The sequence below is a fragment of the Pteropus alecto genome, unplaced genomic scaffold, assembly GCF_000325575.1.
Source record: "Pteropus alecto unplaced genomic scaffold, ASM32557v1 scaffold213, whole genome shotgun sequence".
Lineage (NCBI taxonomy): Eukaryota > Metazoa > Chordata > Mammalia > Chiroptera > Pteropodidae > Pteropus > Pteropus alecto.
Window position 1 is genome coordinate 3703234 of NW_006434829.1, and position 15212 is coordinate 3718445.

Sequence of the window (15212 nt, forward strand, 5' to 3'; positions counted from 1 at the left end):
TGGCGCTGGGTCGGGGGAGGGGGACCGGGCTTTTCTGACGAGGAGGAAGGACGTGTAATCCTCCTTGGCCTCTGCTCTGTGCGATGGGTTTCAAGAGAGGGATTCGTTCCCAACAAGAAAGCAGTCAAGTCGTCCATTTTTGACCAAAAGAGGTTTATCAGCATGGGAAGGCTGTGGCGTTAGGGCCTGGTCCAGAGGCGAGCACAGCCAGACCCGATTGTGTGAGGGCAAAGGCCGGTCTTAAGGGCGAGACAAAATAAAAATCTAAGTCAGAATGAAGCCAGAGGTGAGAGACCTTCTTGGAGACAGCTGGGTTCAGCGCTGTTGGGCGGTGCCCTCATGTCTCCCGGTGGTCGTAGGGTGGAGCTCGGAGCATTTTGGGACGACCGTCACCGTTCTAGAATGCCACGTTGCGTGCCGCCAGCCAGCAGGCTGCGGTCAGAGGACAGTGCATTTCCAGGGAGGCCCCGGGAGCCGCCGGGGCCTGCCCGTACAGGGCACGCGCGTCTGACACTCGGGCTGATCGCAGATGATCCGTCCCCGGGCCTTCGAGGAAAACTGAGTGAAGCTGGAGGTGGTTAGCAGCGAAGGCCAGTGTCATCCATGCAGAAAGGTGGACGTGATTTTGTGGACCGTGGAACCCAAGTGTGAACCTAGTGACCAGGCTTCTCACACCTATGAGTGAATGTCGGTGCTTCCCGGTGACAGAGCACAGCTTCACCTGGCACAATGATGTGCTGCCGGCGGGGGGACGGCAACCAGAAGTCTCACGTGCCTCCTCAGTGCTAACGTAATCAGGACACGGTCCCTGCCCACCAGGGTGCGCACGGCTCCTGTTGGGGACAGGCTCTGGGCGCTGGGGTGGGTGAGCCATCCCAACTCCCCCCGCCCCCCGGCCCGTTCTGGGTGCCGATGCCACGAGGGTTTAATTCCGTGTTGCTTTCCGTGCGCTTTGGTGGCGGAGTCCCACATCCCCGGATAAACTGTGGGCGCAGGGCTACGTCTGCAGCCCGTCGGAGCCTATGACGGCCTGATCTTTGCACTCCAGGTGCATGTTTAAGGGGACGCCGGTCACCCTGCCTGTCGTAACAGGCTCGCAAACGGCAGGAGGTGAGACGCGGCCCACACAGATGCTGAGCTCCGCCGCAGGCTCGTTCTCTCGGCGGCGCGAGTGGTTCCCAGGCTCTCAGCAGCCATGAGCAGCGCGCTCTGTGACTGGGGAATTCTAAAATGAAACTATCGTCCTTCAGATCGAATAAAGTCAGCTTTGCAGACACCCCGCTGCATTGTCCTTGTTCTCATTCTATCACGGACCAGGAAAAGCAGCATCAAAGCTCGGCACGGACGTTTCCTGAACGTCTACGTTTCTGACGTCCACTGACAAGTTCTTAAAGCATGAACCGAGCCCCTGGTCTCATGTGACACAGCCACATGTAGGCTTCGATGCTGTGCCGCAGCTTCAGCACTGAATTCACACGGTTACCAAATGACTTTTCCAGGTGCGGATTATGAGAATCCCCGAAGGCGAGCGTGAACTAGCTACCTTCCCTCCTCGACCTTGTTCTCGTGGCAATCAGAAATATCCCCACGTCCTCTCACGTCCAGCCAAGACAGCGTGTTCCCATGGGGGCAGAGTGGGAGTCAGAGCAGAGATCCGGCGAGGTCGCCTCTAATTTCCACCTGTAGAGAGCCCTTTCTTAAAGGACCAGCTCAGTGGGAGGCGTTCATTCTTCCAGGTGCTGGTGACAGCAGGGAGCAGAACAGGCCTCGTGCTCCTGGAGATGACACGCTGGTGACGTCGGGAAGGCACGTGGCTCAGTTTAGATAGTGATAACTGCTAGGGAGACGTGAAACGGGATAGCGTGACCTTGGCGGTTAGAATAAAACTTGTTACTCCTGGAGTGCGAGGTGAGGACGGACCACAGCAGACTCCAGGATGGTGTGTCTGGGAGCCGAGGAGACACGTCTGGGCGACTCCACATAGGAACCACAGTAATAGCAGCAAACAGTTCTAGGCACAGTTCTAAATGCTTTACATCTGTGCTGCCCAGTATGGTGGCCCCTCGCCACGTGGGGCTATTGACATTTTAATTGATTCAAATTAAATCAAATGAAAAATTTGGTTTCTCAGACACACCAGCTACATTTCAAGTGCTCAGTGTGGCTCGTGGCTACTTTATTAGCAGAAGAATAGAACATTCCATCATTGAAGTAAGTGCCATTGGATAAACTCATTTTCAGTCTTCACTACAACCCTAACAAAGCAGGTACAATTTTCCCATTTTACAGAAGAAGAGAGTGAGGCACAGGGAGTGGGGTACCCGTGACTTGCCCGACGCTGGACCCAGAGCCTGAGGGTCAATCCCAGCCCTGCTATCTCGCTGTAGCTCATGTGAATGCAGCTCATCCATATGGTCCACTTTCGACTGGACTGCAGCCGACGGAGAAGGCCGCGCTTCCGCAGAGTCTGGTCACTGGATGCCTTAAGAGCCAAAGCTTGGATCTTTTCTGATGGAAAGTGTAGGCCGCGTTAGCACAGTTTCTCCCTCGAAAAGAGAAGGGAAGAGGGAGCTACCGAGCACCAGGAAAAGACCAAGTCTGTGCGATCCCAACAAGGCCAACAGGCTAAGCTCTCTGCGCCTCAGTTTCCCAGTGTGTCAAGTCAGGCAGACAGTGTCTACCCCTTTAGGCCGATGCGAGGATCTGATAAGGCACGGAAGGCACTCGGCGTAGCACCTAGCACGCAGCACGCTGGGTCAGTGGCGACCGTGTCATTGTCACAGCAGCGTTGCTGCTCCATTCTGTAATGGCCACACGGAGATGGAACGTTCCAGAGCACAGTGAACAACCGGAACCGGCACCTCCCAGAGCTGCCTAAGACCTTCTGGTTGCAAACACCACAGGCTGCGAACCCTGACAAGCACTTCGGGATGGGTGCAGAGGGCCTTGGAAAGAGATGGGCATTTCGCGCCTGCATTTGGCAGTGATAAACCTAGGCAAGTGTCTTCCTCCTCTGAGCTTTTAGTTCCTTAAAAAATGGGCATAATCGTACCTATCTTGCATGATTGTTTCAAAACTTGATTATCTAGGAGCCTGGCACAGACACTTGGTAATCATAGGCATAATTAACGATTTTTATGAATGATATCTAGCTCTTCATGATTAAAAGCTGCTTGTGAGTCTTTTCTTGCCCAGATGCTGTAGACTGACCCAGAGGCTGCGTTAGGGCAGAGCTGGGAGCGACGGGGCAGATTATCGTCCCTTGCAGTGGTGACAGGACCCCAAAAAGCATCGTATGGCGTGCCTGTCTCTCCTGTTTCACTGAGATCGAAAGTACTGCACATGCCCCCCCAACCAGCAAGGAGAGCGTCCGCCCCGTGTGGGCCGAGGTGACCATCCTGCCATTACAAAAACTGGGAAGAGAAATTCCGCAGGCGGCCAGCTGACCAAGACTTCACAGAGTCAGACCGGCCAGAAGGAGCCGGAACACCCACCCTAAGGATTTGGGGCTTCAAATGGAAAATCTGGGCCCTCTAAGCCAAGATGGCTGCGGTGCCCACATGGGGTGCATCGGGTGCTTGTTATTAAACGCATCTAAATAAAAGTGGGCCCTGAGTGTGTCACGAACCAAGGATTATAATGCCGTCGCGAGAGATCGAGGTCACGGAAGAGGAAAACAGGCAGTGTACAAATGGAAAACGTGACCGAAGTGCAGATAAAAACAGTGACCTTTCCCCAGGAAAGGTTAGAAAATGAAAGCTGAATTGCATTCCAGTCTTCGAAAACTCCTGAGTAGAAAATACAGCTGTTCACATCGCCCAGCTTCTCTCCCTCAGCTGACCGATAATCCGTGGACTACACTCGTCCTATCTCTCACTGTGCTTTTCTTGGCTTGTTTTCATTGCTTTCCGCTGGGTAATGTATCAATGGCTCATTTATCTAGTATCCAGATTTGGTTGCCAGGACAGGCTCTCTCAGACGACACGCGTAGCATCCGCGCGTCTTGCCTCATTCTCGCACTTAGCAGCTTCGTCTGGATCTCGACATTGCTCGTCCATTTTAAATGACAGACCTTAATGGATCAGTATTTGGTGGGGAGTTTTTCTGAAGAACTGGAATATAGGATTCTGGGAATTCTCTCATTTCCTGACCTAATAAAGCATCATTGTGAGTGGAAAGAACTTTATGGGAGTCAGCCTGAAATATCAGTAAAATGTGCCTGATCTGTTCCGCACAGCACAGGAAGCTCTCGGAAAGGAAACTTTTAAACAAGTGAGCAATCTATGTCGGATCCGTAAGATCACTACATGGAGAATCAAAGGGTCAAGCAGCCTTCAGTGGACATGCCGAAGCCATCAGAGTTACAGGAAATGAAGATCTAGGTAAATGCCTTTTTCCAAGAATAGGTTTATCTTCGTTTAAAAATATCGGTACTCAAACTGTTATTCCATAGAAATAAATGTCCAATAAAAGCAAATATTGGATTAGCGATCACCGGAGAATACATAATTATGAAAATTAAATGCCCAGCCATAGCAACTTTACTCACTGAATTAACTATTGTTAGACTATTTTAATAATTTCAAAGATCTCGAATGTCCTCCCTGTTTAAACTCTTCTGAAATAACCATTTTGTGGACGAGCGAGTCAGAGGAGGCAACACGTTCCTGCTTGATGGCCTGGCCAAACGATAACGCCATCCAGGACAACGTGGCCGGGGCCAGGCAGAGCATTTTCGACAGTCACCTCAGAGCACACGATAAAGGGTTAGCTCGATATCTTCTGTTAGTACTAATGAAACAACTGGCTATTTTACTTTAAGCAATAAAGTATGGCTAAGTTAAAATGAATAGAACTTCAGTTAATCATACCTTTTTTTCCTTAAAATTTATAATATAATTAGGCCCACAAAATAGATAAAAGAAGTTCTATTAGTTAAATCAGTTAAAATGGTCCAGCTGCTTGGCAGACCATATAGAGAGAAATTTTTTAAAGCAAGCGAGCATGTTTTCTGAGCCTAGGAAATACAATTTAGATGGTGCTCATCAAGCACTAAGATGTATCTCCTGCTTGATTAGTGAAAAGGCAATTTGGCATTTGGGTCATATTATCTTTTAGTTATCAACCAGTAGACAGTTAAAATCTGCAGCAGTCACAGTTCAATGTAGAAATGGAAGGAAACAGTAATCAAATATGACCTGCCTCGAAATAGAGGAAAATATCACTAGGTGGAATGATTCGTGTGGTGAGCTGTGAGGTTTGTCCGTCCCTAAATTGGTGGCTCAGGATCATCTTGGTAAGTGACAAGCTTGTTAGAAGTTGACAAGCGGCATCTCTATTTCGTGGTAAATGCTTTCAGCTCCAGCTTATGAAGCTAGGCTGTTTGGGTGATCGCCGGAGGGCGGTCACCCTGCAGGTGGCAGGAGGACGCAGGGAGGGCGGGAAGGGCCAAGCAGAGCCACCACAGCCCCACCTTTTCTGGAAGACTTCCTCTCTGCAGTACAAAGGCCTGAGCTGACTGCCCTGGAGTCACGCCTGGACTTCAAAGCCCTCCTGGGCAGGAGCTGGGGTGCTGGTGCCCCGGCCTCCTGCCGTGGGGATGGGTCCTGCCACAGGGTGTGGGCTTTCTGGCTGTTAAGTCAGCCAGTTTTCCGGGAGGCCGGGGGGCCCTGGCGGAAGGCACCACGTGACTGCAGGCCATGCGAGCACATGCATTGATGCATTGCCCACCTGGACCTGCACAGCCCACTTAGGGACACGTTTAGTCTGAAACAGACCCGCTCCCTGGGACACTTTCACAGAGGGGCCGAGCCCCGACCGGCGCAGACACCTGACGTGGTTTGGAGGTAGAAGCCCTTCCAGTACGAGGCAACCAAACCGGAGAAACACAGGTAGTGACTCCATCACACAGGCCCCCAGGGCCCGCCAGCTCCAGACAGCCACGTGTCATGTGTCCATGTCCAGCTGCACCCTACCCAGTCACGTCTGTTACACTGCCACGTGTCATGTGTCCACGTCCAGCTGCACCCTACCCAGTCACGTCTGTTACACCGCTGCCGTTAGCCCGCGCATCCCTTCAGAGGGAGACGCTGTCGGCGTCTTGTGTTTTGTGACGGAAAATGTCAGTTACAGGAATGCGTGATGCGTGTGGGTCGGGAGGCACTCGAGTGCTCGCTGTGATTAGTTTCCGTATGTCGTGGGGACACTAAATTGTTGCTTTTGTAAAAACTGCCTTCCCATTAATTCTTCTTGGTTCCGGTAAAGCAGTCACAACCCTAGCAACCCGAGACTGCCTTGGAACAATATAATTAAAACATGATGCTGCTTTGCTAGCGGAGAGTTAGTGATTATCTTTTTAAAGAGAAATCGCTTTATAATTTTTTTCCAACTATAAATATGTGTTCATCAAAGCTTTAGGTCGTACCGAAATAGAATTTTTAAAAAGTAAAGAAATCACCCACCATTCCCCATCTAAGATCAATGCTTTTAACACTTTGTTATATGCCTTCTAGATTTTTTATCTATTTGTGTATTAAAAAGTGTGCTCTTTTGCTTTGTAATGGTGGACCTTCTTACCAAATGATTGCTGAATGCTTCCGCTTTCTTGAAGTGACATCCTTTTTCTTGGTGCCCTAACTCGCGGCGGTTCTCAGATAACACACTAGTTGAATTTCTTAAATACATGTACACATAGAAATTGTAGGGTCCTGCAGCTTTAAACGGTTTCTTTATCCAGGAGAGTCGTGAGTTTAGCATAACGTCAGTGTTCGTTTTCAGAGACGGTAAATTTCCTTTCTTCTAAAAGCAAGTTATTTTAGATTGAGAGTTGATGGCCTAATTAGCCTTGGACCTTTTTAGCTTCTCGTAAAGTACTATAGATTGTTTCAGAGCAAGAAGTAGGTTTTACTGTCCCTTAGGGCACCTTGTTCTGCCTCACTTCCCTGGCTGGCTCCTCTCCAGCGAAAATGGAAGACATAGGCCTGCAGAAAATGCTTTGGTTTGCTTTTATGTTTCCCTCTTTGGGAGTGACTGGAATATCCACTAGCTCATTTCCACCCTTAGGCGACGTTCAGGAAGTACCCTCGTGTAGGACGGAGTAAGCAACGTGGACGTATGTCACATAACTCTTGACCAGTATTCACCTGAAATAATATAACTAACAGTTATTGAGCACTTACTGAATGCCAGATACCACGAGTGATTGCATTTAGCACTTAAAACAGCCCTGTGAGTTAGATATTATGATTTAGGTGACAAGATTTAATCTCAAACATAGTCTGACACCTCAGGGGTGTCTGTTCTGCTCTCTCTTACCCCACCGTGTTGAGAACATCTTTGAGGCCCCACATCTCAGCTCAACGTGAGGGTGCGTTGGCACAGCGGACCTGAAGGTCTCTCCTCGCTCGGCGTTTTCCGAGCCCGTGAGTCTGCTCGGCAAACCGCCTCCCCACTGGGAGTCACCCGTTCTCTTACGTTTCATCACCGCACCAGCAGCCGGCCTTTTCTCGATGGCAGTGCTTCAGCTGTGGGACGCCGGAGCAGCACAGAGGGGCCCCACGAGAAAGCCACAGAGGTTCTCGCGCACACGCTGTCCAGCGCCCGGCAGTGCCCGTCGGGCCGGCCGAAGGCGTGCAGAGGGCCGCGGGACTCCAGCTCCGATGGCTCGCGGCGTGGGAGCACCCGTGTGGATGGGCCATCACTTACGACGACGAGGATCCGAAACGGCTCGTTAGAACTGACGCACGGCTACCGCATGCGCACCGCTGCGCTGTTCTCTCAGAAACTAAAATTATTACCCTATTTCCACAGGCTCTGTGTGGAACGGAGAGAGGAGTCTGCTTTTGATCGCACAGGAGCAAAGAAACTGCCCATTTTTGAGTGGCGAGAGCCTGTCCTAGCAGAGCTGTTCCATTTCCTAGTGAGGAAGTGGGTCCAGGGCCCTGTGCAGGACAGCTCGCGGCGCGGCGGGGAAGGACGGGTGTGGCCGTGTCCCCATCGGTGCTGCCACGGCGCGTCCCGGAGGCTGCAGCCTGGTTCTCGAGCGCTCGGCACCATCCGTGATGCGCGAGGCCACATGTGACGGATGGAGGCTGGCGGGGCCGGTCTGCCGAGAGCATCCCAGGCCGAGGGCACAGGCGTGCAAAAGCCCCAGGTTGGGAGCGGTGTGGCATACGCGATGGGCAGAGAGGACGGCCGTGCTAATGGGGCACATCGGCGGGAGGGACACATCCCAGGCCGAGGGCACAGGTGTGCAAAAGCCCCAGGTTGGGAGCGGTGTGGCAGACGCGAGGGGCAGAGAGGACGGCTGTGCTACTGGGGCACATCGGCGGGAGGGACCCGAGGCTGGCGAGGGCCCCTGGGAATGAGGGGCTGGACTCCAGGAGCACCGGAGGCCGTGTGCCTGGGAGAGCCGTTAGGAAGAAAGTGTGAGCCTGGAGGGGAGGCCTGAGTCTGCGGCTCCCTCCCGCTGCGACAGAGCTGCCCCGGACTGGTGGCTGCTGTTGCCCAGGACATCTCGGTGGTGACGCAGTCCCCGGCGGTTCCTGTCAGCCCAGCCTTGGACAAGAGGACAGTGAGTGTGGCCCGGGCTCTCGCACTGGGCACCCCGGGATCCCGAGGGTCGGGACACACGTGCGGTGCGGTGGCACCTTGCCCTTTCGCCCTGACGCAGCCTCACAAAGGCCCAGGAAGCCCCGCCGTCACCCGACGCCCTGGAAAACGCCGTTGGCGTCAGCGACCCGCAGGCAGTGTCGGCCGCTCTGGACGCTTGGGCAGGGCCTGTTCAGTTGTCACCGTCTCACCCGGAGCGTGGGGAGCGGGGCATCCTGCCTCCGGGGCAGCGCCCTGGCGGGGAGCATCGCCCTGGCGGGGAGCGCTGTGCTGGGGACCCCGGCCTGCAGCGCGCCCATTCTCCTTGGCTTCAGAACCCCGGAGAGTGGGCGGCCCGGTTTGGAAAGCATTTGGATTCCCGCGTGAAGTCGACGCCGACCCCGGCCTCCAGCTCCTCGCCCACCTACCTGAGGGCCAGGTGCCGCAGGCTTGGAGGCGGGAGTCCTTGATTTACGTTTCCTCCCGTCTCGGGAGGCTACGCCTGCTCTTCCTCAGGCGGCCTGCGTGATGGGCGAGCACTCTTCGTACAGGCCGCGGTGGCCCATAAATCAAATGATGTCACCGCTTACACATGAATGCCCGAAAGAGAGGGAAGGACATTGCTTTTGATTTAGGATGAGAAGTGGACTTGAGCTGCTGACAGGCCGTTTGTCCCCACGCCGCTGCAGAGCAGACTCGGTGAGGCCGGGTCCTCACACCTCCCCGAGAACCTTCTCTGGGCGCACGTCATTGGGAGGAGATGGTGTTGATGTTTCTCTCCGTCCTGGGAGGCCGGCTCGGCCACGTCCCCCTCTCCGCGGACTTTGGAACGGAAAGCCATTGCTAAGTGTTAATTTTCTGAACATACAGAGTGAACAGAAAATGAACAGAAATTTAATACCTAGAGAACTTGCCATAGGAAAAACGTGTATAAGTGGCTTAATGTCCAAGTAAGAATGAAGGTCGCCTGTCCGGCCAGTCCTCTACCTTTGAGATGTCCATCCCACTGTTTCTGAAGTTCTTTGGGGAGAAAAACTGGCAGAGCCGTGTACATTCATGGTTGTGGGGCTGGAAGTGACAGTCACTGGGAGGGAGTCCCGTTCCTGCAGCTTTGGGCAGCACCCCAGGGGGAGAGGAGAGCCAGGGTCCAGGCCGCGCTGCCTTTGGCTGAACGAATCACTGTAAAATTGCTAATGGCTCCCAGCGACGCTGAGAAGTAAAACTGGATTGTCAAGACAGGACGTCACGACAGAGGAGCCACAGTGGATAGGACGTGCCCGTGTGACACAGCGCAGTGCTTGGCAAGCTGTGCTCTGCGATGCGCCCGCCCACCCTGGGTCACGCCCGGCTGAGATGGGCTAATGCCTTCACTCGAGCAGGACGCGCCATTCATCCGTCCAGCGGGGAGGTCTGCGTCTTTACCCTCGTCACCCACACTGACCCTCTCAGGGAAGGTTGGGACACTGCTCCGTGTCTCTGAGTCCCTCAGTGTCTTAGAGATTCGGAATTAAGCCCCTGGTGGCCGATGCCATTTCTTCCTCCAGATGACCTACATCTCTCAGCTGCATCCCCTTGGCCTAAACAGGGCGTTTCTGTGCCTTTGTTCATGTCAGCTTACGGGAAGGATGGAGCCATCACAGTCATTAACCGTCCTCAGTGCTGAGGATAAGAAGCTAAAATCTCACCTTTTTTTAAGCAGCAACAGCAGCAGCAGCTCTCAGTTCTCAGGAAATCTTGATCTCATTAAGGTTTTGAGCTGATAGGAAAATAACTTAGTGACCTGGAGACCATTTGGAAATGTGACTTGTGTCCTGGGACCTAAGAGGAACTGTCCTGTTCGTTATACGCAACACCTGGAGGGCGCCCCGCGCAAGTGAGGACGGCCTCGTCTGGGACTTTTCAGTCGACGGTGCGAATGAAGGGGAAGGAATGCCAGGTGAAATGTCTCAGGCTCGAAAACCCTCGTCCTCCAGCTCTCGACTCGGGAGCTCCAGACAGAGCCATCGAAGCCCGTCATGCTGTCCCCGCTCCCTGTCTTCCCGAGACTGCCGCCCGTGACAGTGGGAAGCTTCTAGGCATGTTTTTGTGTTCTTATGACAGCAGATTAACAATTACAGATTGAGCACAATTCAAAGTCACCGACTCACTGAGGCCGTTACAGTGTGAATCCTTACTTAAATCGTAAGTTTGTTACAAATAAAATTGAATACCTCGCTGGCCAGAACGGGGTGGCTGCTGAGCTTAGTTTTCTCCCTTCCCGCCCCGTGGACATGACAGAAGCATTTGGCCTGCCTGTAAATTAGGCAGAAAGCCTGTGAACAAAGGCCCTTCACCCCTGAAGGTGCTGCACGCACACTCGGCAGACCGGCCCACTGGTGACCGTGCTGACCACGGGGCCCTGTGTGCCAGCACCATGCAAGGGCTTGGGGAACAGCGGGGATCAAGCCTGAAGTGTGCACGGCGGTGGGGACTGACTCACGCTTAGGTACCATCGCAGACGGCGAAGGGCCAGGAGCGCACACCCTCGCCCAGTCTGGGGCCAGCACCTCTGGGAGGAAGTGACCTTATGCCAGGACCTGAGGTGGGCAAGAGGAGACCCGAGACCAGTGCCTTGGGCAGAGACGCCCGTGAGGAGGGCCGAGGGGGAACATCTGGAGGCGAGCCGCAGGTGAGGCGCCGCGGGCGAAGGGCCCGTGACTGGCTGCGTGAACCTGCTTGGTTCTCGGGTGTGAGACCACTGGAGGCTTTTAGTCTCCCGTGTTTTTAAGTCGCTCTTGCTGTGATGTGGAGAACGGAGTGAGGAAGCGGGAGGGAGCGGAGGAGACGGCGGGGTGGGGGTGGGGGTGGGGGAGAGCAGATGGATTTGAGGCTGCTTTTCCAAGTCGGGTCTCCAGCCTGCCGTGCGCCACGGGCTGGGAACGGGGACAGGCAGAGTGCACAGCGGGCGGGTGTGACGCGCGTCCCGAGGGGGCGAGACCCCATCCTAGGCCTGTTCTCCTGTCATTCTAGACCCTCGGGGTTGTGGGTCAAATTGAAACTGCCCCTTCTCTTCCTTGGCCAGCCCCTGACATATGGGCTCTGCTTGTGTCCATTAGCCGACAGAATCACAGATTTGGGCCTTTCCTTTTAAAGTCAGTGGCAAGGCGTCTCCTGTGGGGTGGCCGCTTCCAGAGCCCATCACAGACCCCAGGAATTAATGTCCCAGGTGCGAAACCGACGCCGGAGCCGACGACTCGGCCCCGCTGAGCGGGAGTCAGTGGGTGCCAGCTCCCCCCAAGGGAGGCTGTCGGCGCTCAGACGCTCTCTCCGCGGACGCGCTGTGGCGTGGTTGGCCCATTAAGGCCCCCGTCGTCCTCCCAAGGCCACGTGCTGGCCGGACAGCAAGGATCACAGGAACCCGTGGCTCCCACCAGTCAGGAGCCTCTGGCCCCGCAGCCGTAGGAGGCGTTTGTGGTCACCGAGGAGGCACGATTTGGGGGTAGCACCTTTCCTGCTCCGATGTTTGATGGAAACTGCCCGCCGTCACCTGAGCCATTCGGCCCGGGCGAGTCCACCATCCCGGACACGATCACTGCCGTTCACGCAGCCTGCTTCTTCCCGCCGGGTTTGGAGTTTGTTTCCAGTCTTCTGAGCGCGAGCTGCACCGTGACAGCCACCCTCACGGCCACCTCTTTTCACACGGGAGTAATTACCTCCCTAGCAACGGAACTTCCATTGGAGAGATGATAAGTCCTAAGGCTGCAGAACCCGCGAACACGCCCGCCCCAGACGGGCCGTTCCCTCCGAGCCGCCGCTTCCCAGGCCAGCTCTTCCCCTGCCGGGTGCCTGTTCCCCTTCACCCTGCTCCTTCCCGGACTTGTCGCGCTCACTCCCTTCCTCAGGCCACGTCTGCTATGCTGTGTTCTTCCCTGCGTTACTTCCCTTCCCTCGGAGCCGGTGGCCTGAGGCGGTCGTGGACGCTGTCTGTGGGAAGGAAAGTGTGTGTCCTGAGCGCCAGCTGTGAACTGTCATGTGCTCCGGAGCTGGGGTGTGGCCATGTCGCTGGTCTCACAGGTAACAGAGTGCCTGGTGTTCCCCCAGCAAGGTGACAGTGCCGGAGCTGTCCTGCAGACGTGCCACGGCCCGGCAGCCTTGGAGAAGTGGCGTTTCCTCGGCCGGGGGTCTGCATGAATAACGCAGGGAAAACGCACTGAGGCTCTGCACTTGGAGAATTGTTTCCAGACAGGCAGTCTCCGCTGCCCCTTGCGTGATTCAGGGCGTCTCGAATTACTGTGGTGCTTCTTCCAGGAAGACCAGTCGGCTTCAGCGCCTTTCTCCAGTTACAGTAAAGGAGGGTCTGAGGCTGTGATGAACAGCTGATGACAGATGCCCGAGGCCGCAGTGGAGCAGGGGGCAGGGTTCGGGGACAGGCTCCAGGCTCCTGCACTCACCGTGTGGCCCTGTGAGATGGTTCTCGGGAGGTTCCCAAGAAGGACTGGGGGGCTTGTGTCTGTGAACTCGGGGGTCTTCCCTGAGTCCTGCCCACCTCTCCCCACAACCCTTCCCTTAGGCCAGGTCTAGACACTGTCTCGAGAGCATATTCACGCCATGTGCCCGGCGCTCGGTTTTCCGGTCACGGTCTGTTGAAGTTAGGTGGCCTGTGGAGAGGCCAGGATTTGGGGCCAGGGAGCCCTGGAATTGATGTGTCCCCTCTGCACCTGGAGCCGGGCCTCACGCTGCCCGTGACCCCACAAAGCAAGGAGGGCAATGAGCAGGCAGCGTCCTCTTCCCCGTAACCGTCGTTGTCGGGAACAGCGACCAAGGTCTCTGTTTCCCACAGGCCATCTGGATGTCACCATGGCAGCCACAAACCTGGAGAACCAGCTGCAGAGTGCGCAGAAGAATCTCTTGTTCCTGCAGCGGGAACACGCCAGCACTCTCAAGGGCCTGCACGCCGAGATCCGGCGACTGCAGCGGCACTGCACAGGTACCGGGGCGCCAAGCCGGGGCGGGGGGCGGGGCCGGGGGGCGTTCAGACGCGGGCTGGTGCCCCGGCCAAGCGAGAGGGGCGTGTCGCTCTGCCGTGGCTAGCCCGTGACACCGCAGTCTGTGAGAGTACGCCCCTCATCCCCTCTGCCTGATGGACACACACCAGGCAGAAGGCTGTAAAGCCATTTCTTGGCATGCTGAGGACTTGAAAGATCGAAATGCAGCAGTCAGAATTTACAATGCATTTTGGAACCAATGACCAAACATAAAAGCAAGCTGCTTGCTAATTGTGGATGTCGGGATATGTTTCGGGGAATAGGAGGCCCCCCGCAAACCCTAGCAAGGACAGTGGCCACTCAGTTTCTTCTGCTCCCGTGCGTGCCTCTCACCTGCTCTGTCCGGGCAGGACCCTCTGTCTGAGTGAGGCATTCATTCTGCATTTTCAGAGGCTTTTGAAGGGCACCGTAACCCACAGAATTAACATCTTTGGTTTTCTTTTTAGATTTAACATATGAGCTGACACTCAAAAGTTCAGAACAGACAGGTAAGAGCTTCCTCCTCAAAGGTCTGCGACGACGCGTTCCCTGCTGTGTACGTGTCGGCACCACGTTCGCTGGTCGGTCACACACAGGAGAAAACGCATCTGCCGTGAAGAGCTGCGCGTGGGGCCAGGGGGCCAGGGCCGCCGGGGGAGTTCGGAGCCCTGGGTGCCGCCGGGGGCCGGTGGAGCCATGAGCGCTTGTTTCCTTCCAGCTGACACGTTTGGAATGCCTCGCGCATGCTTTCCTGACTCTCCGTTTTTCTGTGATGAACATGCGTTCCTTTTGTAATCAAGAAATAGCGTGATTTAAAGCAGAAAGAAAGAGGAGACGGGTCCCACCTCCCGTGTCCCTCCCGTGTCCCTCCCGCGTAGCACGGGACCCGGCACAGGGCAGCTGCTCGCTGAATGTGCGCTGAGTGATCAGGTTGCTTGGTGGCTCCCCAAGGGTGCTGAGCGGCTTTCTCCAGACTCTAGTCCCAGAAACACCCCCACCCCCGACCAGAATCCCCAGGACCCCCAGGGATCAGCCTGGTGGCAGAAGGGAGGGAAAGCTACAGGGCCTCTGTGGCCGGTTACAAAGAGCCTGCTCCCCAAACGGGTTTAGGAAGTGCAGGGTCCGCATCTGAGTCGAGGTGGCTTTTTGCAGGTAGGCCTCGCGTGGCAGTCAGCACTCGCGAGGACGCCCCGTCCCTTGTCATCCCACAGGGCTCAATGCACTGCCAAGCACTGAGGTTCCCACTGTGTCACCCACATCACGGTCTCCTAAGTGCGTTTCAGGAGCCCACCCTCAGGGGACCCACCGTGGAAGACACCAGGCACCACCCACCACCCGCAGCCCCTAGGCCAGACACCAGGCCTCCAGGGATTCGGGAGAACAGGTCAACTCCAGTCAGAGAGCCCAGCCCACAGCCCTGCCATCCGTGTCACAGAAATCGGGGCATCCTCACTTCCTGCTCCCTCTGGGCCGAGACTAGTCTGTCTCCGTCCTGAGCCCCAAGGCCATCCTCCTCAGCTGCAGGGACCATGCCAGTGACTGGCAGGGGTGTCGTGGTGACGGTGTGAAAGCAGGTGGTGCTCACGGGGCGTCCGCCGTCCCCCGCGGTGGAGGTCACTG

At 55.5% G+C, this 15212-nt stretch overlaps 1 protein-coding gene across 1 annotated transcript in view; it reads left to right on the forward strand.

Annotated features, from left to right (window-relative positions):
• Positions 1 to 332: 332 nt before the first annotated feature.
• Positions 333 to 15212, forward strand: part of CCDC92 (coiled-coil domain containing 92) — a gene marked incomplete at its 3' end in the record, with an annotated part of 16756 nt that continues 1876 nt past the window's right edge. Inside the window, exons 1-3 of the mRNA XM_015587894.2 lie at positions 333 to 4382; positions 13409 to 13555; positions 14060 to 14101. Of these exons, the coding sequence (XP_015443380.1) occupies positions 13426 to 13555; positions 14060 to 14101 (172 nt within the window). The remainder of the gene's footprint in view (positions 4383 to 13408; positions 13556 to 14059; positions 14102 to 15212) is intronic.